Consider the following 21,998-nt stretch of genomic DNA (forward strand, 5'->3'; position numbering starts at 1 on the left):
TTTGAACCATGGCTAAGGGCTTTAGACCAGCCACAATTCGAAATATTCCAGCAACGACCCAAACGTTACAACCGAGAACAAATTCTGCACGTAGGATGCATTGCTTTTGTTTTGCTGTCACGAATCGTTCCAATGGCCATTTGATTGACCATGACACGATCTAGACATCTAGGGGCATGGTATGAACCGTGGCTAAGGGCCATAGGCCAACCAAGATCCACACCATCCCACCAAATTCGAAATACACATGCTGTCAAAATGAGAAGCCGAAGGGGGGCTGGGGCTGTTCTTGCACTTTTAATTAAAAACCGATGCACCATGGACCAAGCCTCCAAAAGGGCGACTTAGTCACGTCTTAGACATGCTAGGGAAGTTATCTAACCATGGCTATAGGCTTTGGGGCAGCCATGATCAGATTCATTTCCTTTGACAGCACACGCAGAATTTTCGAAAACACAAATGGCTAAGAATGAGAAGCTGCTGTCATTTCTCGTTTCCAGCGGGTGTGGGGCTCGAATGAATGGACCAAAGTGATCCTAATACATCCTATTACATGTCTATAAGTCGCCTTGGGAGCCTGGAATCGAACCAATACCTGAAACCCACAAAACAAAGCAACCCGTGAAGCACAAGAGAAAAACCGAAAAATTCTGCATGTTGCATTTTCTGAAATCTCTTGATGTATTTCGGTTTTAACATGGAAATGATGATCATGTAATGAAAAATAATTGATAATAGGACTTGATTGAAGAGTCAAGGAAGAATATATGCATGCCTGGTTTCGTTTGAAAGAAAAACGAAAAGAACGAGACGATCCGGCGCGGAGGAGGTGGAGCGTTTTCTTTTCTTGCTTGCTACTCGATTTTCTCTCCTAATTCTTGCTAGGATGCTCACGGTTTTTTACACTATGAAATGCCTCTGAATTTCGGTCATGGGGGAGGGGAAGTGATGGTTAGGAGAGTGAGGGAAAATGAGTGCAATATAGGTGGAAAAAGCAAGACCAAGTCTCCATTTTATTTTTTTGAAATTTGAATTTTGGTTGCTAACAAATATTTGTTGGGGAGAGAAATGGATGGGGTGACCGATTCTTCATGCTAGACTAGGTTAGGATATTGGTTAATAATTAATTAATTAAGGTGGATAAAGAATTAAAAAGATTAGTATGCTAACTCAACAAAGAATGGGTCAAAAGGTGATGAGTTGGAAATGACTAGTCTAGATACTAATGACCGAAAATTCAATAATATATGGAGGGGAAATGTTGATTATTTACTAAATTTATAACCCTTATAAGCCTTACCTATCCTTTAATTAATTTAGTGAACTAACCCCTTAATTATGGAACTTAATTGAATTTATTTTCTACTCACCTCAAGTAACTTAAATAATTCCTTAAACTCCCTTTTTAACTTAAATGAACTTACTTGCTAGCTAAAATAAATTTTGGGAATGTTTTCTGAATCTTAAATTTTATCTCTAAACTCCAACTCCAGTCCGGCCTCACTGAAATAACTGAAATGATAAAAATCAAACTGCTGCATGAAATAATTAACTTTAAATACTCATGCAATAAATATAATTTTAATTTAAATACTAGAATTATGCATGACTTATACGTAGTCTAAGTTACGGGTTCTACACTTTTAACATAAAAAGTAATACTTTTTCATGAATGACTCAAATAAGATATCCGTCTCACAAAATATGACCCGTGAAACCGTCTCACACAAACTTTTACCTTCTTTTTTATGAATCTATCAAGAATTGAATTAGCGGTTTACAATTTATTCTCTCTTCTTGGAGGATTTTTTTTCATATCAAACTCTAGGGAGTTATACAAGGATGTCTCGTTTGGACGCAACTTCATGATCTCAATTGAAATTATTTTCTGAAGTTAGGAGGACAAGAACCATTGTTAGGTCCGTATACGCCCAGATTTTAATGTGCCTTCCATGCTATAAGTACAATTCTTCCTTCACGTTAACCATGAACCTGCCTGAGGCGACCTGTTGTCGATACTAAGTAACAGTCAAAAATTTGTATCCATTTTTCATGATATAATGCATGGATCAGGTATATCATGGCGAATTCTTCAGAAAAAATGGTGTCTTCCACAATGGAATCTGATAAGTGAGATTTCGAGTAAGTGTTTCCATAATCTTCTTCTGTCCGAAGAAATGATTCATCGAAATAATGAGTCACCATTGATATCGACACATCTGAGATCGCCAAATGTTTGAGAGTTCCTCTATTCAATCCTTTTCCTTCTTCTTGTTGCTGGATATCTCGTTCGTACATATCTTATCTTTGTTGCCCGGGCCTCTAGTGAGTCACAGACAGAGTTCGAAAAGATCAAATCTTTGATGATTCCATCGGCTTGGAGGTATGGACGACACTCGTGTCAGCGTTCTAGTAAAATTGGAGTCCCGCAATATCCCCAATCCATTTATGTAACTTATAGGTCCATGAACAGCGCGTGCTCGTAAATCTGGTAACATTTAAAAGATTTAGGTGTTTTAGAGCACTTATTGAGTATCCATGTGTGGTTGGACAAGTTGCTTCTAGGATAGGAATGTACCTCACAAGAAAGTGCTACGAACCCATGGCTGCAAGGGACTATCCTAATCCGACCCTCGATTAATCACCAACGATTTTAGTATAATCATCCAGCAGTGGAATCCATCATATGCTGGCATGTACCGTAGGTTCTAAAATCTACCACAATGGAAAACCAAACTAGACTATGCTCAAGCAATATAAATTCAACATTTGCAAGAAAACTTTCCTAAAGGGTATAAATCTAGCCTTGTGGATTAGAAAAAATCAGTATTCCCTCTGATTTTCCAACCCAATATATACAAATTGCTCATGAAAGGAATAACTCACTGTAGACGTGAGGCACATGAGCACAACTAGAATATTGATTAACCGCGGTTGACGTTTTCTCTGTGCTCTTGTGCAATCAAAAGGAATCCAAATACAAGGGTTCAGCCATGGATTTAATGGAGACAAAATAATTGAAGGTTGAAGATCACCAAACTCTCAAAAGCATGGCTCTCTCTTTCTCTGCATGAACACGAAGTACATGATGCGTGTAGAATTTCAAAAACTGAGTTTGTATCAATCCGCCTAAGGTCACACCACACGTTCACAAGGACACCGAGATCTCGAGGTGAACTCTGCATTTCATTTAGCTATCCATACTCGATTTTATCCCGATTGTTTCCAAACCCTTTAAATAAACTTCACAAGATCTCACATTATGCAAATTAAGCTCATGACACAACTTTGGACAATTGAAACTGAAATAAACATTCAAGTCTCATGGCATTATATACTATCAACGGTAGGGGAACAGATTCTTGTCATTTTACAAATATTTTCTAGTGATAAGAAAAGTGATTCAAGTCTTTTGAATCATATATTAGTTCAAACGTCATGCTTCAGTCACTCTTTCATTAGGAGCAATTTTAAGTCCCTGGCATACATTTTATTGAACTTTACTTTTAAATTTAATTTCACAACTTACTAAAATGAAATAACCTAATTTTCTTCATTATACATAGACGAATATTATAATATATTGTCAACAAACAGGAAACAAAAAAAACAAATGCAAGGAAATATCAGCACAACTCACTCTGAAACTTACTATTTACAACAGCTACTGTACAATAGTTTATATAACCAAAGTGCAGAACAGGAGTACCCGTGATGCAGTAGCCGCTTGTATGATTCACCAGTCATTTCTTCTTGTCACTGTCATAGTATTTCTCATCACCATCATCATCATCATCATCATCATCATCATCATCGCAGTAATAATACTCGTCGTCGTCGTCGTCGTAATAGTACTCTACCTCATCATCATCTTCATTTTCTTGGCCATTCAGCAGCAAGCCCCTAGCTTCCTGTCCTCCTAAACTTTCTTGAATTCGATCCCTAATGGCTGTCCCCTGAAGAACACCCGTTTTTGAATTAAAAATTTCATCCAGATTATAATTTATATGCAAGGACAAATATCTCGAAGAGCATAAGCCAGCTATTCACCATTTTATGGCAACCTTCCTCGAACATTTCAAGAAATCCAGCGACCCAACGATCAGCATTTTCAACCCACATATTGCGTTGCACCTCAGCTGTTTTTGCGACAGTTTGTATCTGCAAGATGGGATTTTAGAAATGAACGTTCGGAACGAGAAATAGAAACACTATCATACTGTTATCTAACACTTTTACTGAACTCGGTGCTTAACCAATGGGTACTAGAAGTAAAAAATAATGATTAGCCAGCAGTAGACACCAAATCTTTGCTCACAAAAAATTGCAAAAAGCATGCCAACGAGTATCGAATTCTGGTTTCAAGGACTATGAATCAACAGTAAAAAAAATCCAGAAAGACTATAATCACACAATTTCTGATGTATTAATATCCAAACGTGCAACTCCACGTAGCAAAAGAAATTGCACAGACTTCCTACACCAAAAAGGGTTAGTAGAAACAAGTAATTTTGGTTTCAAAACGAAAGTGAACAAATTCATGACATCGTATAGGAAGCCATAGATATTAAAAAGAAGAATGATAACAATGAACTAGAAAGTTAGGACTTCATTAAAAGGTTTATTGAGCACGCATTCACCTAGCACCACAAGAAAAAGATGAGATCAGAAGACCACAATTTCATGGAAACAAGACCAAGCGGACAAAAAATTGTTGAGATTCCTCATCGCAAAATAGCTTCAAAATTCAGACCTTGCAATCTACCAAGTTTAATTACCACCTCTTCATATAGGGGATAGGACATGAGTGGGAGGGTTAGGAAAATATTGTTAGTTAAGAGTGTTCACTGAATACAGTGAGGGGTAAGGAGAGAGCAGCGTGGATTTCCTTTCCATTATATTTCATTCCCCGCAGGTGTTGTAACCATGGTTCGCTATCGCGGTCGCGGAGATCAGAACGGATGCTACCGTTCCAGTTACAATGAAATTTCGCGGAAAGGTCGCGGAACGGGTATTTAAAAAAATATTATAAATATATAAAAATTAAAAATTTTGGAAAATATTTAGAAATATAAAAATTAAAATAAATATCATTTAAATAGATTATTTGATGTAAATAAGAAATTTAAATATTTTTAAAATTTTATTAACAATTTATTGAACACAATTTATATCGTCATTATATTTAAAATATTTACAACCATATCAAAAATTAAATATACTATTAAAAATTATTTGTATTTAATTAATTAAAACTTTAAAATATTTTCGATTGGATATATATAAGTTCGCACAAATTTGAATCAATTTAGAGTGATGGACTAATAATAAGCATCAAATCTTATATAAAGTGATGTTACAAATTATTTAACATCAATTAAAATAGACGGTATTATTAAACCCGTCGCCGATGTTAAATCGGCGACGGTTGAATAAAAAACGTCGCTATTAGCGACGGTTTGAATAAAACCGTCGCCAAATTAAAATTGGCGACGGTGGAATAAAAACCGTCGCTACATACATAAAACTGTCGCTAGTAGCGACAGTTCAAAACAAAACCGTCGCGAATTGCGTTCCGGTTCCGTTCCAGCGTTATATCACCGTTTTCCACCGTTATATNAATTGACTAATAATAAGCATCAAATCTTATATAAAGTGATGTTACAAATTATTTAACATCAATTAAAATAGACGGTATTATTAAACCCGTCGCCGATGTTAAATCGGCGACGGTTGAATAAAAAACGTCGCTATTAGCGACGGTTTGAATAAANTGTAACTGACTCTTTCACGTCTTCTCCCTATTTTTGAGCCTTCTCGGTTCCCTAACATATATCCTCTTTGGCTCATTTTAACAAAAATAAATATAACAATCCCACTAAAAGAATGCACGAGTTTTCAGAATATCCATCTTATTTTGGAATTCCAAAACACTACTGTGTACCAATGACCATCAACTCTTGAAAACACTCGCAAATAAATTTTTTTACCAACTAATATCTACACATGATTCCTCAGAGTATTCACACTTTTTCTTCGACCCTCAGAAAAGATATCAGCATGATAGGTCATGAGTGACAGTGTTACATTTGTTTGTGCACTTGAAACTAACTAATACAAAAAAAAAGAATCGAGAACAAGATATCAACACGATGGGTCCTCGGCAACAGTTATAGATATGTTTGTGCACTTGAAATACTAAAAACAAAACAAAATTGACGTTAAGATAATGTCAAGGTTCCATCAAAAAAATAACCCACCTCCAGCTGCCTGATAAATTCACACATTACACTTTCGAAGTTCTATTACAATTGATTAAGACCAAGCAGTTAACATTTTTCAGGGAGTGTAGCAACTACTAACCAATTATTGGAATTGGATGAAGCAGAAGGTATCTCAAATTTTTTCGCTGAAGTAAGAACTAAATAATTGTCAACTTATAAGAACTAAATAATTGTCAACTTTAAGAGACAAGGATGGCCATGATTCCCACATGCTATGGTGAAGGTGGAGAAGCCAAATGAACTGAGCTACTTACATGGAATCACCAACTAGATTCCCAATATTTATGATTCCTTTCTCCATTCTTCTGCGACTTTCTTTATTTAACAAATAGTTTGTTAAGATGTAAGGGAAAAATATTTTAGAAGCCTTGCTTTTACCAAAGTTATAGTGCTTCAGTCAAGCTAACATGTTATTATGGGGCATGGTGAGGCTAATAAGAGATTTCCTCCATAAGAAAGTTTTACCTTCTCTCCCACTTTTTCTTGCTGCTCCTTTACTTTCTCTTGTAACTTCCTCAGTCTCATATTCACCCTTAGTCCCTTTTCCTGCGATTGTAAATAAATATGAGAAAGTTACCAGCTTCACTGATACCAAAAAACATACAGGATTTCTTATTATTTTTTATGAATGAGTTATATGAGAATCAATGCATGACAAACAACAAAAGAATAACTGGAACATCGTACCTTGACATAGCTAACGTTAAGCTCCTTTCTTGTATATCCACGATCTAAATTGCGCAACACATATTGGTTATAATCTTTGACAATTCTCATTATGATATCTGATGTTGAAATTCCCTCAGTCCTTTTAGTCTCCTTAAATCGTCCCACGGCTTTGACCTTTATTAGAAGTAGTAAAATATCGAATGTCAAAGAAAGTATAAGACAAAGGATAAGAGAGAGAGATCAAAATTAGACAAATCAATTACTATTGAAATTTTAAGAAGCAATTTCCTCTTACAAATTCATAAACATCCTTTCCAGCTCCACTTGTATCTGCATAACTGTATAATATCCACAGATATAATAAAAGAATTGCTTAAGATATATGCTCCATCATTAGCAAATATATGGCACAGATATCTATGAAATACGAGTGAAAATGGAACACAACACAGTCAGGCAATTCAAAATAAAACCTCCCTTTGCAATTTTGAAAACTCAATTGAAAACTCAATGACATGGCAACCAGTTTGTTTCTCAAAACACTTGGTTTAGATTGGATGGCTATTATCTATATGGTTCGGAGACCAAGCTTAAAGCTATTAGGTTGCTTTTAACACAAAAATAACAAATTTACTGGCCAAAACATGAATTTAAACCAAGGTTTGCCCCTAAAAATTTACACCACTTTTCATGTTCAATGTTTTACGAACACACAGAGTAATATGTGCATGATTTTGCATAAATAAGTCTATGATCTCATCCTGTTGATGAAACAAACAACTAGAGAGCTGACTTGATAAAAAAAAGTTGGAATCCCATATCGCGTAACAGTTTGTTCTGGATAATTGTAATATATCGAGTTGGATCTTAATTGATCTATTTTCGATGCTATATCCACATAAGTCAACATCCATATAGGACCTTTAGACAGCAATACCAAAGACACTATATTCTGATTTTCTTTCCTATGAATATCTTCCATCGTCAAATAATGAAGTCGAGTCTGAAGAATAAGAATCCTGAATAACTTTTACATCAAAAGAGGGAAATGCACTAATCATGTACTTTTGAGTTAAATGTGTGGCTTTGTTGGGTTTAGACATGTAGAATGTCGAATTCACCAGTAGTTAAATTCATAAAATCCAACTCAAAGCATGTTCTTTTCAAAGTTATGTTCGGCTTACAATCCAACAGTCAATAAACTCACGTCACATTTAGTTTAGAAGTCGAAGGACATTATATCTTCTGTGTCAGATAGTTATTGTAGAACACGTAACTTAGACTACGTATAAGCCATGCATAATTCTAGTATTTTAAAATGATTTTTTATTGCATGAGTATTTAAATTTAATTATTTTCCGTAGCAGTTTAATTTTTTAGCATTTCAGTTATTTCAGTGAGGCCGGACTGGAGTTGGAGTTTAGTGATAAAATTTAAGATTCACGAAAATATTTCCGGAATTTATTTTAGCTAGCAAGTAAGTTAATTTAAATTATTAAGGAGGTTTGAGGATTTATTTAAGCAACTTGAGGTGAGTAGAAAGTAAATTCAATTAAGTTCCAATAATTAAGGGGTTAATTCACTAAATTATTTAAAAGATAGGTAAGGCTTTTAAGGGATAAAAATTTACTAAATAAGCAACATTTTCCCCTTCATTTTATTGTTGAATTTCGGCCCCCTAGATGATTAAGTATTGCCTTGCCAACTCATCATCTTTGACCCATTCTTTGTTAAGTTTAGCATGCTAACTTTTTAATTATTAATCACCCTTAATTAATTAATTAATAACCAATATCCTAGCCTTGTAAAACATGTAGGATTCGGTCATTTGCATCTAACAAAACACCCAACAAATATTTGATATCAAACCAAAATTCAAAATTCAAAAAAAGAGTAGACTTGGTCTTGCATTTTTTTCCCTATATTTTGCACCTATCTCCCTCATTCCCCTAACCACCATTTCTTCCCCTCCCCATCACCGAAATCTGAGAGAAATTAAGAGCTAAAAGTCGTGAGCATCCTAGCAAGAATTAGGAGAGAAAATCGAGTAGCAAGCAAGAAAAGAAAACGCTCCACCTCCTCTGCGCCGGATCGTCTCGTTCTTTTCGTTTTTCTTTCAAACGAAACCAGGCATGCATATATTATTCCTTGACTCTTCAATCAAGTCATACTATCATCATTTTGATGTTTCATGATCATCCTTTCATGTAAAAACCGAAATATTGATGAATCATTTTCAAAAAGGTAGTGCAGATTTTTGTTGCCTTCACTCTATGCTTCACGGTTTGCTTGTTTTTGTGAGTACAGGTGGATGGTTCGATTCCAGGCTCCCAAGGCGACTTATAGACATGTAATAGGATGTATTAGGATCACTTTGGTCCATTCATTCGAGCCCCACACCCACTGGAAACAAGAAATGACAGCAGCTTCCCATTCTTGCCATATTGAGTTTCGATTTTTTTATGTTGCTGTCAAAGGGAAATGAATCTGATCTTGGCTGCCCTAAGGGCTTATAGCCATGGTTGGATCACTTCCCTAGCATGTATAAGACGTGGCTAAGTCGCCATTTTGGTGGCTTGGTCCATGGTGCATCGGTTTTTAAATCAAACGCAAGAACAGCCCCTCCCCTTCTCGGCCCTTTCGTTTTGACAGCATGTGTTGTTTCGAAATGGTGGAATGGTGTGGATCTTGGTTGGCCTATGGCCCTTAGCCACGGTTCATACCATGCCCCTAGATGTCTAGATTGTGCCATGGTCAATCAAATGGCCACTGGAACGACACGAGACAGCAAATGAAACACAACACTACCCACGCATGTATGAGTGTTCTCGGTTGGAGTTTTCTGGTGTTTGCTGGAATATTTCGAATTGTGGCTGGCCTAGGGCCCTTAGCCATGGTTCAAATCATTCCTTGGGATGTTGGTAAGAGTCTCTGGTCGGTGGTTCAAGCCCCAATGGCCATTAGCCTCGCAATCGACGCAAGAAACCAAAGCACAGCTGCTGTATTTTTGGACAGCAACTTGCTGTGACGGTTCAGTGGCTCGTTCGAGTTCTCGGTTGGCTTTTAGCCCATGGCCTTGGACTGGACAGTACCTCATTGAGTTAGGAAGGTCATGTTTTTGGCCGTTTGTGATTCGGATCATTTTTGAGGTCGTACGAGAATTTACGGTGCGATGTGCCAAATTGACTCTCGAAAGAGCGTTTCATGTTTTGGCCTCCATTCACCTAGATTTCGGCCCTCACCATTTTAGGAGCATTATTTGATCATTTTAGACGTATTTTAATCATGACTACATGATGGTTCAGTGTTGGTTCGGGTTGGCTCGGAGTCATGATTTAATACGAAGTCGGTAGGCGTAATTGTCACATTTTTGAAGGTTATTGTATAGTTTGGTCCCATAAATCTATTGCATATTTTTCATGGCATATTTAGGTTGCAGCGAGCCTGGGAGCGATCCAATCCAAGCAGTAAAATGGGTACAGGATATTTAATTCAGTTATTTAATTATATTACGTGCAAAAATACAAATTTTGAGATTTATGCGATATTGCTTGTGGTCACTTTACTATCATGCTTAAGTCCGGTCCCCAGTATCGGCCCGGTCACCAGTTACCGGTCAGTTCAGTTGTTTCACCCAGTACTGTGGCAGTAGTCTGATCAGACGTAAATCCGATCCCCAGTATCGGTCCGGTCACCAGTATCGGTCAGCTCAGTTCAGTTCAGTTCAGGGACCACTTGCGTAGACCATAATCTCACAGAAAATTATTATATGCTATTTCAGTACAGGGCTCCAAGGAGCAAACAGTTTCACTATGATTTTCAGTTCAGCTATGCACGTATTATAATTAATCATGACACGACATTTTACGATATGCCTCATGACATGAAATTTTACTCCCATGCAATTTTACTATATTTACTCGTTATTTACGATATATGCATGTTGAGTCTTTAGACTCACTAGACTTGATTGTTGTAGGTACTGATGATGTCGGGATCGAGGGCGGGGACCAGTGAGCTAGCTCGAGTCGGCAGTAGTGGCACCCGAGGACCTCAGTTTCAGCACTTGCCATTTTGATGCTCAAATATTTTATTAGTTATTGAATACTTTAACTTGTTATTTTGGCAAGTAATAATTTCTTCCGCTGCTGTTTTGAACGTTAAATATTTTATCAGTTTTTGGTATGAATGAGGCACTCCATTTATTTTAAAAGAAAAATTTTAAATTTTCCGCAAATTTTCAAGTAAGGATTTTTAGGCCTCTACATCTGGTATCAGAGCAATGGTTCTGTAAAGGGTTGCACTACTACTGACCGCGAGAAGCTCATGAAGTCACGTCGTCGGTCTGTAAGTTTTACAGTTACGCATTTTATTTAAAGCATGAATTATTTAACAGCATGTTTACATGAAATGTTTTACTTCCAGATTTATGTTATTGTTCAGTACTTAAATTTAAATAAATTATGGAATTATGCATGTTAGTTACGTATGGGTTATGTATGGAACAGTATGCCCCCTAGACGCATTCTCGAGCGCACTATAAATGAGGAGCCTCGCCAGGAGGACAGGGAGGAGCAGAGGCAGGAGAGAGACTTACCACCTCCACCACCACCGGACATGAATGCCCAGATGCTAGCTGGGATGACTCGGTTCTTCGCGCAGTTTGCGGAGAACAATGCTGTGGCGACCAGGCCGACAGAGCCTGAGGCAGTATACGAGAGATTCATGAAGATGCGTCCAAAGGAGTTTTCTGGGACGACGGACCCCATGGTTGCCGAGGGCTGGATCAAGTCCCTCGAGGTTATTTTCGAGTTCATGGAGCTTGGAGATGCAGATCGAGTTCGTTGTGCCTCTTATCTGTTCGGAGGAGATGCCCGCTTATGGTGGGAAGGAGCTTCAGTAGCCCTTAACTTGGCTACCCTGTCATGGACACGTTTCACGGAGGTATTCTACTCCAAGTATTTTACGGATGAGGTGCGCACCCGATTGACCACGGAGTTTATGAGCCTTAGACAGGGGGATCTGACGGTTACGGAGTTCATCCGTAAGTTCGAGAGGGGTTGTCACTTTGTGCCCTTGATCGCGAACGATGCTAAAGCCAAGTTGATGCATTTCTTGGTGGGTTTACGGCCGATCTTGCGCCGTGATGTTAGGGTGTCTGACCCTACTACTTACGAGGTCGCCGTCTCCAGAGCTCTGGCCGCAGAGCAGGACCAGCGAGATATAGAGAGGGATCGCTTGGGAAAGCGACCAGTTCAGATACCACACCGCCGTCCTCCTCCTCAGCAGCACCAGCATCAGCATAAGAGGCCGTATCACGGCCCGCCCAGGAACAGAGGAGGACCTCAGCAGGAGCAGCAGCAGCAGCAGCAGCAGGGACGTGTCGTCCCGAGGACCTTTGAGCACCCAGTCTGTCCCAAGTGCTCACGCCGTCATCCGGGAGCATGCATGTTTGGCTCAGGGAAATGTTTTAAGTGTGGCAGCACGGACCACATGCTACGGCAGTGCCCCCGGAAGAATCTGCCTACCCAAGGCAGAGTTTTTGCTCTCCATGCTGCGGAGACGAACCCTGACACCATGCTGATGACAGGTACCTTACAGCTTTAAGTTACATTTGCATTCCAATGTTTTGGGAATCGGGATTAAGATTTTGAACTTAGAATTGCGATAGGATTGCATGCTCTACTCAGTATTATTTTCGGGATTTAGTTAGAAGAACTGTGACCTTTGCATGTCTATAAGCTTAGCTCTTGTGATTATTTGGGTTCAGCTTAGTGTTCCGAACTTTCAGGGAGAATTTTCATAGCTGGCTCAGCTACCAAAGCCCTGATAGATTCAGGGGCTACCCACTCATTTATTTCAGAGGTCTTTGCAAACTTTCTCAAAGTTAAGACCATCGGGCTAGATGTAGCCTATTCGGTGTCATTGCCTTCGGGAGAGGAGATAACCGCCACCAGCGTGATCCGAGACATAGACCTTGAGCTGCATGGAAATCTTGTTTATGCGGATCTCATCTTATTGCCGATGCCAGAGTTTGACATCATTCTGGGGATGGACTGGCTATCGCGGAACAGAGTTTTGATCGACTTTCAGCGGAGATCCATTCTAGTCCGACCGCCTGGGATGACTCAGTTCTTATTTGAGCCGGACAGGTACTTTCCTTTACCGCGCATTATTCCATATGTTCAGGCTAGAAAGCTCATGCATAGAGGGTGTCGGGCATTTTTAGCAACTTTTATATCTGTCCCCGAGGCACCCAGTCAGTCAGCCTCAGATGTTCCGATTGTTAGAGACTTCGTAGACGTTTTCCCTGAGGACGTCTCTGGTGTTCCACCTGAGAGAGAGGTGGAGTTTTCCATCGAGCTTATGCCAGGTACGGCTCCGATCTCAAAAGCGCCGTATCGACTAGCCCCGACAGAGATGGCAGAGCTTAAGAAGCAGATTCAGGAACTTCTTGACAAGGAGTTCATTCGCCCTAGTTTCTCACCTTGGGGCGCGCCAGTCTTGTTTGTTAAGAAGAAGGATGGCTCGATGAGACTTTGTATTGACTATCGGGAGTTGAACAGGGTTACAGTGAAGAATAAATACCCACTTCCGAGGATTGAGGATCTGTTTGACCAGTTGCAGGGAGCTTCGATTTTCTCTAAGATAGATCTGCGTTCCGGTTATCACCAGTTGAGAGTGAGAGATGCTGATGTTTCGAAGACAGCTTTCAGGACTCGTTATGGCCACTACGAGTTCCTTGTGATGCCGTTCGGTTTGACGAATGCGCCAGCGATCTTCATGGATCTCATGAATCGCGTATTTCAGCCGTACCTCGATCAGTTCGTGATAGTATTCATAGACGACATCCTCGTCTACTCCAAGAATCGGGAGGATCACAGCAGGCATCTGACTACAGTGTTGCAGACATTGCAGAAGCACAAACTATTCGCAAAGTTCAGTAAATGCGAATTCTGGTTGGAGAAGGTGGCGTTCTTAGGCCACATTGTTTCTAGCAGTGGCATTGAGGTGGACCCAGCGAAAGTTGCAGCAGTCAGAGATTGGGTAGTGCCTCAGAATGCATCCGAGATCCGCAGTTTTCTTGGCCTAGCAGGATATTACCGGAAGTTCATCAAGGGATTCTCCTCGATTGCAGTTCCACTCACAGCACTGACAAAGAAGAATGTGAAATTTGTTTGGAGCGAGGAGTGTCAGAAGAGCTTCGACACTTTGAAGCACCAGTTTTGGCCATGCCGTCAGGGCCCGGTGAGTTTGTTCTCCGGTGAGTTTGTTCTGTATACCGATGCTTCGAAGCTCGGTCTTGGCGCCGTATTGATGCAGCATGGGAAGGTGATAGCTTATGCTTCTAGACAGCTGAAAACTCATGAGAAGAACTACCCTACCCATGATTTAGAGTTGGCCGCCGTAGTTTTTGCCTTGAAGATTTGGAGGCACTATCTGTATGGAGAGAAGTGCCAGATCTTTACCGACCACAAGAGCCTCAAGTATTTCTTTACGCAGAAGGAGCTGAACATGCGTCAGAGGCGTTGGTTGGAGCTTGTGAAAGACTACGATTGTGACATTAGCTACCACCCGGGTAAGGCTAATGTAGTTGCAGATGCACTGAGCAGAAAAGTTGCAGTGATGGCTCATTTGGCAGTTTCGAGACCTCTTCAGTTTGAGATGCAGAGGTTTGATCTTGAGACTTATCCTCGAGGTAGAGTTCCCCGTCTATCTACCTTGACCATTCAGTCTTCCCTTCTTGACCGTATTCGCAGTGGTCAGGCAGCAGATGAGCAGTTGGCCAAGTGGAAGCAGAGAGATGAGGCCAAGGGCAGTGTTTTGTATTCAGTCAGCGACGGCATACTGAGATACCGAGACAGGATATGGGTTCCTAGCAGTGATTCTATCCGAGCAGACATCTTATCAGAGGCCCATATGTCGCCGTACTCTATTCATCCAGGGAGTACGAAGATGTACAAAGATCTACAGCTATTGTATTGGTGGCCTGGGATGAAGAAAGACATCAGACGATTTGTATCCGAGTGTCTGACTTGCCAGTTAGTGAAGGCCGAGCATCAGAGACCAGCAGGTTTGCTCAAGCCTCTTCCTATTCCCGAGTGGAAGTGGGAGAACGTTACCATGGATTTTGTGACAGGATTGCCGAAGTCAGCCAGAGGATCGAATGCTATCTGGGTGATTGTAGATCGTCTTACCAAATCAGCGCACTTCTTGCCTATTAAGACGACTTTCACTATGGTTCAGTATGCGGAGTTGTATATCCGAGAGATAGTCCGACTTCACGGCATTCCAGTTTCTATCGTGTCTGACAGAGATCCCCGATTTACTTCCTCGTTTTGGAAGAGTTTGCATTCGACCATGGGTACGAAGTTGCTGTTTAGCACAGCTTTCCATCCGCAGACAGATGGGCAGTCAGAGCGAGTTATTCAGATCTTGGAGGATCTTCTCCGTGCTTGCGTCATTGACTTCTCAGGGAGTTGGGAGTCGAACTTGCCATTGGTAGAGTTCACCTATAACAACAGCTTTCAGTCGTCTATAGGAATGGCTCCGTATGAAGCACTATATGGTCGCAAGTGCAGATCTCCTGTTCATTGGGATGAAGTAGGAGAGAGAGCAGAGTTGGGTCCAGAGATTATACAGCAGACTGTTGATGTAGTAGCCCGGATCCGTGATAGAATGAGGACTGCTCAGAGTCGACAGAAGAGCTATGCAGATCAGAGAAGGAGAGAGTTAGAGTTTGCTGTGGGCGATCATGTTTTCGTGAAGGTGGCACCCATGAAGGGTGTCATGAGATTCGGAAAGAAAGGGAAGCTCAGTCCGAGATTCATTGGACCGTTTGAGATCCTCGACAGAGTTGGGACGCTAGCCTATCGTGTGGCTCTTCCGCCGAATCTGGCCGGAGTACACAATGTCTTCCACGTCTCTATGCTGAGGAAGTACATGGCGAATCCTTCGCATGTCTTAAACTTCGAGCCGTTGCAGCTCACTCCGAACCTATCTTATGAGGAGAGGCCAGTGCAGATCCTAGACAGGCAGGAGAAGAAGCTTCGGAACAAGCTGGTTAGGCGAGTCAAAGTCAAGTGGCTCAACCATTCAGAGGAGGAAGCTACGTGGGAGTCAGAGCCAGAGATGAGGAGTCGGTACCCCGAGTTATTCGGTGAGTCTTAATTTCGAGGACGAAATTTCTTTTAAGGGGGGAAGGATTGTAGAACCCGTAACTTAGACTACGTATAAGCCATGCATAATTCTAGTATTTTAAAATGATTTTTATTGCATGAGTATTTAAATTTAATTATTTTACGTAGTAGTTTAAATTTTTATCCTTTCAGTTATTTCAGTAAGGCCGGGCTGGAGTTGGAGTTTAGAGATAAAATTTAAGATTTAGAAAATATTTCCGGAATTTATTTTAGCTAGCAAGTAAGTTAATTTAAATTATTAAGGAGGTTTGAGGATTTATTTAAGCAACTTGAGGTGAGTAGAAAGTAAATTCAATTAAGTTCCATAATTAAGGGGTTAGTTCACTAAATTAATTAAAGGATAGGTAAGGCTTATAAGGGTTATAAATTTAGTAAATAATCAACATTTCCCCTCCATATATTATTGAATTTTCGGTCATTAGTATCTAGACTAGTCATTTCCAACTCATCACCTTTTGACCCATTCTTTGTTGAGTTAGCATACTAATCTTTTTAATTCTTTATCCACCTTAATTAATTAATTATTAACCAATATCCTAACCTAGTCTAGCATGAAGAATCGGTCACCCCATCCATTTCTCTCCCCAACAAATATTTGTTAGCAACCAAAATTCAAATTTCAAAAAAATAAAATGGAGACTTGGTCTTGCTTTTTCCACCTATATTGCACTCATTTTCCCTCACTCTCCTAACCATCACTTCCCCTCCCCCATGACCGAAATTCAGAGGCATTTCAGAGTGTAAAAACCGTGAGCATCCTAGCAAGAATTAGGAGAGAAAATCGAGTAGCAAGCAAGAAAAGAAAACGCTCCACCTCCTCCGCGCCGGATCGTCTCGTTCTTTTCGTTTTTCTTTCAAACGAAACCAGGCATGCATATATTCTTCCTTGACTCTTCAATCAAGTCCTATTATCAATTATTTTTCATTACATGATCATCATTTCCATGTTAAAACCGAAATACATCAAGAGATTTCAGAAAATGCAACATGCAGAATTTTTCGGTTTTTCTCTTGTGCTTCACGGGTTGCTTTGTTTTGTGGGTTTCAGGTATTGGTTCGATTCCAGGCTCCCAAGGCGACTTATAGACATGTAATAGGATGTATTAGGATCACTTTGGTCCATTCATTCGAGCCCCACACCCGCTGGAAACGAGAAATGACAGCAGCTTCTCATTCTTAGCCATTTGTGTTTTCGAAAATTCTGCGTGTGCTGTCAAAGGAAATGAATCTGATCATGGCTGCCCCAAAGCCTATAGCCATGGTTAGATAACTTCCCTAGCATGTCTAAGACGTGACTAAGTCGCCCTTTTGGAGGCTTGGTCCATGGTGCATCGGTTTTTAATTAAAAGTGCAAGAACAGCCCCAGCCCCCCTTCGGCTTCTCATTTTGACAGCATGTGTATTTCGAATTTGGTGGGATGGTGTGGATCTTGGTTGGCCTATGGCCCTTAGCCACGGTTCATACCATGCCCCTAGATGTCTAGATCGTGTCATGGTCAATCAAATGGCCATTGGAACGATTCGTGACAGCAAAACAAAAGCAATGCATCCTACGTGCAGAATTTGTTCTCGGTTGTAACGTTTGGGTCGTTGCTGGAATATTTCGAATTGTGGCTGGTCTAAAGCCCTTAGCCATGGTTCAAATCATTCCTTGGGATGTTGGTAAGAGATTTTGGTCGGTGGTTCAAGCCCCAATGGCCATTAGCCTCGCAATCGACGCAAGAAACCAAAGCACAGCTGCTGTATTTCTGGACAGCAACTTGCTGTGACGGTTCAGTGGCTCGTTCGAGTTCTTGGTTGGCTTTTAGCCCATGGCCTTGGACTGGACAGTGCCTCATCGAGTTAGGAAGGTCATGTTTTTGGCCGTTCGTGATTCGGATCATTTTTGAGGTCGTACGAGAATTTACGGTGCGATGTGCCAAATTGACTCTCGAAAGAGCGTTTCATGTTTTGGCCTCCATTCACCTAGATTTCGGCCCTCACCATTTTAGGAGCATTATTTGATCATTTTAGACGTATTTTAATCATGACTACATGATGGTTCAGTGTTGGTTCGGGTTGGCTCGGAGTCATGATTTAATACGAAGTCGGTAGGCGTAATTGTCACATTTTTGAAGGTTATTGTATAGTTTGGTCCCATAAATCTATTGCATATTTTTCATGGCATATTTAGGTTGCAGCGAGCCTGGGAGCGATCCAATCCAAGCTGTAAAATGGGTACAGGATATTTAATTCAGTTATTTAATTATATTACGTGCAAAAATACAAATTTTGAGATTTATGCGATATTGCTTGTGGTCACTTTACTATCATGCTTAAGTCCGGTCCCCAGTATCGGCCCGGTCACCAGTTACCGGTCAGTTCAGTTGTTTCACCCAGTACTGTGGCAGTAGTCTGATCAGACGTAAATCCGATCCCCAGTATCGGTCCGGTCACCAGTATCGGTCAGCTCAGTTCAGTTCAGTTCAGGGACCACTTGCGTAGACCATAATCTCACAGAAAATTATTATATGCTATTTCAGTACAGGGCTCCAAGGAGCAAACAGTTTCACTATGATTTTCAGTTCAGCTATGCACGTATTATAATTAATCATGACACGACATTTTACGATATGCCTCATGACATGAAATTTTACTCCCATGCAATTTTACTATATTTACTCGTTATTTACGATATATGCATGTTGAGTCTTTAGACTCACTAGACTTGATTGTTGTAGGTACTGATGATGTCGGGATCGAGGGCGGGGACCAGTGAGCTAGCTCGAGTCGGCAGTAGTGGCACCCGAGGACCTCAGTTTCAGCACTTGCCATTTTGATGCTCAAATATTTTATTAGTTATTGAATACTTTAACTTGTTATTTTGGCAAGTAATAATTTCTTCCGCTGCTGTTTTGAACGTTAAATATTTTATCAGTTTTTTGTATGAATGAGGCACTCCATTTATTTTAAAAGAAAAATTTTAAATTTTCCGCAAATTTTCAAGTAAGGATTTTTAGGCCTCTACAGTTATGGTTGGACACACAACAAGAAATGAGAAAAAAGAGGGAACTGTTGACTTACGGAAGAGAATCATGTGCCACATAGTCAATATTGTGCTTGTCAAGAAATTCTTGATTTATTACCCATGGAGCATCAGGGATAACCTCATCAACCCATCTGCCAAACAAAAAGGTAAAGATGAACTATATAATTCCCAAAATTGTTTAACAAGAGAAGAAGTAAATAAAGAAATCATACAAAATAAATCGTATAAGGCGAAAGTAAGGCTCCAAAATCCATTCCCCTCTCTGGTATGACTGATTTCATATCTTGTAACATTCTTCGAGGGAGTATCAATTTCAATAGTTTGAGAAAAATGGGAAAACTGGAGGGGAAATTGGGGAATTAAAATCAGGAAAAAGGGAGAAATAATGAAGAAACCTGGAGTAGAATAGATAAGGAAATTATTTTATAATCATCATAATCCAAAATTAAAGACATTCACATTTATAGATATATGTGTGTGTTCCTACTTCCTAATATCACTATCATATCACTCTGCCACGTGCACCAAAAAATGAAAATGTTCATTCTAGCTAACTTGCTCATATGCAAAGCATATGTCCATTCCAGCTACAACTAAAAGCTTAGTTCGAGAAGTAAACATCATCACAAATTGAACATTAACATCCGTACTTGCCAAATAATGGCTAAACCACATCAGGCTAGATTAAAACCCTGATCAAAGAGAAAGATAATCCACAAAGCATCAAAAAACATGGAAAGCTGCAGACAGAACGTACTTGCAATGTCGGAGGGATTCATATCGCTCGGATTCGGTCATAACAGTCTTTCCCTTGTACTTGTGTGTGGTCTCATCATTGCAGCATCCCACCATCAAGTACGTATTTGGGAAACTATTAGATATATAGATCACAAAATATTTATCAGAATGTATTTTTATCGAGGATATAATCAAGCTAGAACCAAATTATTACAGGTATATATAACATCAATTACACTTGATCCATCAAGAAATCATTAGAATGATGATATCAAGACCACAAGAATTCCAACACGCTAGACCGATCATCATGCCTCAAAAAGAAAAACCAATTTTTTATGCATAATACTCTTTTAGAAACTAAGTTTCAAAAGCAGATAAAATTAGCACACCATTGTCGAGCTTTCGACCAGATTCTTAGGTCGTCCTGCCAAGAATCAATTCATATTTTAAAAATATAGCTTTGATAAAACTTCCATAGGATAACACGAAATAGGTTAACTACGGAAGGAAAATAGAAAACTCGAATCGTCCGATGACAAATACATAAAACCAAACACCTCGTAAGCAATCAAAAGAATCTCTGCCAAAGCGTAAAGCTCAGAACACGTATTCACAAATTAAGAAGCGAGAAACAAAATTCAAAGAAGGCCCACAAAATCTCATCCAATTAGCAGCGACATACGCGATTTTGGCTTGTTCGAGAGCTCGAGCATGGCCGAAGTGGAAGAGATCATAGATCCCATCAGCGTACACACGAACAGGGCGGTCGGACGAGGAAGCAGAGTCCCTCGAGTTGCCTTGTACGACGTTCGTCGGGCCATTATCGCCGGTTTGCTTCTGCTCCTCCGCTATTACCACGCCACTCACCCCCATCGCCACCTTTCAATCTCTCTCTTCGTCGGATGTTTTCTCTTGATAATAATCAGTCACATAGATATAAGTGACATAAATGAGAGGCGAAATCTCCGTTGGTTATTTCAATATTAACCATTTAATTATTTTTTTAGTTTTAAAAATTAGTCTTGAACGGTTTATTCAATGTAAGAGATTTATTGATTTTTGTAAATTTTTAAAGTCTAGATGTATTCAATTAAAACTTTTATATACTCCATAAAAGTCTAATGATATTCAAAATAGACCTTCATTGAGTTTTAAAAAATCAAATGATATTCAACATTGATTTTTAAAAACTCTATAAAAGTCTATTAGTATTCAAATTTTCAATAGACTTTTAATAACTTCATGGAATTCATTAACATATAAACATTAAAACTTAAGGTACAACTATAAATTGTCAAAAATTGTATTTGGTTCAACCCATAAATTTGGATGGATTTTTAAAATTTCTAACTCATACATTGGCTATTTATTTCTCTTCCTGTCGCTTTACATCACTTCTCTTCTTATCTTCTCTCCATTGATCTATCTCTATCATTCTCTCAACTTTTCGAAGTGTATCTCTATAAACATTTTCATCTTTCCTTTTCAAATTTTTCATTTTTTGTCTGATTGTTCATTTAATAATTTTTTATTTTAATATCATAGAAAATTTTGAATTCTATAATTGATTTTGTGATTTTTAATTTATGATTTATACAAATTAATGTAATATTCAATAATAATAAAAAAATGATCCAAAAAATGTCGTTTAATTCTTAATAATTGAATAGTCTCACATCAACCATGATTTTTTAAATTCTTTTTAGCATTTTTCAATTAATATATAAACTATGATATTTTTATACAAAATTATATTCACACAATGCTAAATAAAGTTCTTTTCACATGTATATTATCAATTCAAAAAAAAGATTACATATTAATCAATTGATGTATTTTAAAAAATTTACAAACATGCATATAAACCCACATATATACACATATAAGAATTAAATGATTTAACGTTTAAATAAGTATATTTATTTATTTATTAATATAATTATTGAAAAATTATTTCAAACTGAATATGTTATATATGTCAATTAATTATTGGTTCAAAGAAATTAATAAAAAATAATATGTTATAATTAAGTACAAAATTTTATAAAATTTTTTTACAAAAGTCTATAAAAATATT

General features: G+C 38.9%; 1 protein-coding gene across 2 annotated transcripts; it reads right to left on the minus strand.

Moving 5' to 3' along the window:
- Window positions 1-2,906: 2,906 nt before the first annotated feature.
- On the minus strand, window positions 2,907-20,900 carry LOC140975282 (choline-phosphate cytidylyltransferase 2-like). 2 transcript variants are annotated; one of them, XM_073438908.1, is made up of 9 exons: window positions 20,604-20,900; window positions 19,938-20,051; window positions 19,216-19,311; window positions 7,249-7,291; window positions 6,972-7,127; window positions 6,750-6,830; window positions 4,051-4,161; window positions 3,710-3,956; window positions 2,907-3,066 (listed from the first exon to the last, which is right to left on the minus strand). In XM_073438908.1, the coding sequence occupies exons 1-8, from the start codon at window positions 20,792-20,794 to the stop codon at window positions 3,744-3,746; spliced, it is 1,005 nt and encodes a 334-aa protein (XP_073295009.1). In that variant the 5' UTR covers window positions 20,795-20,900; the 3' UTR covers window positions 2,907-3,066; window positions 3,710-3,743. The 2 variants fall into 2 exon arrangements, with proteins under 2 accessions (XP_073295009.1, XP_073295008.1); XM_073438907.1 differs by lacking the exon at window positions 2,907-3,066 and having other exon boundaries at window positions 3,530-3,956; window positions 20,604-20,899.
- Window positions 20,901-21,998: the final 1,098 nt, after the last annotated feature.

This window comes from Primulina huaijiensis, chromosome 4, assembly GCF_012295235.1.
Source record: "Primulina huaijiensis isolate GDHJ02 chromosome 4, ASM1229523v2, whole genome shotgun sequence".
Classification (NCBI taxonomy): Eukaryota; Viridiplantae; Streptophyta; class Magnoliopsida; order Lamiales; family Gesneriaceae; genus Primulina; species Primulina huaijiensis.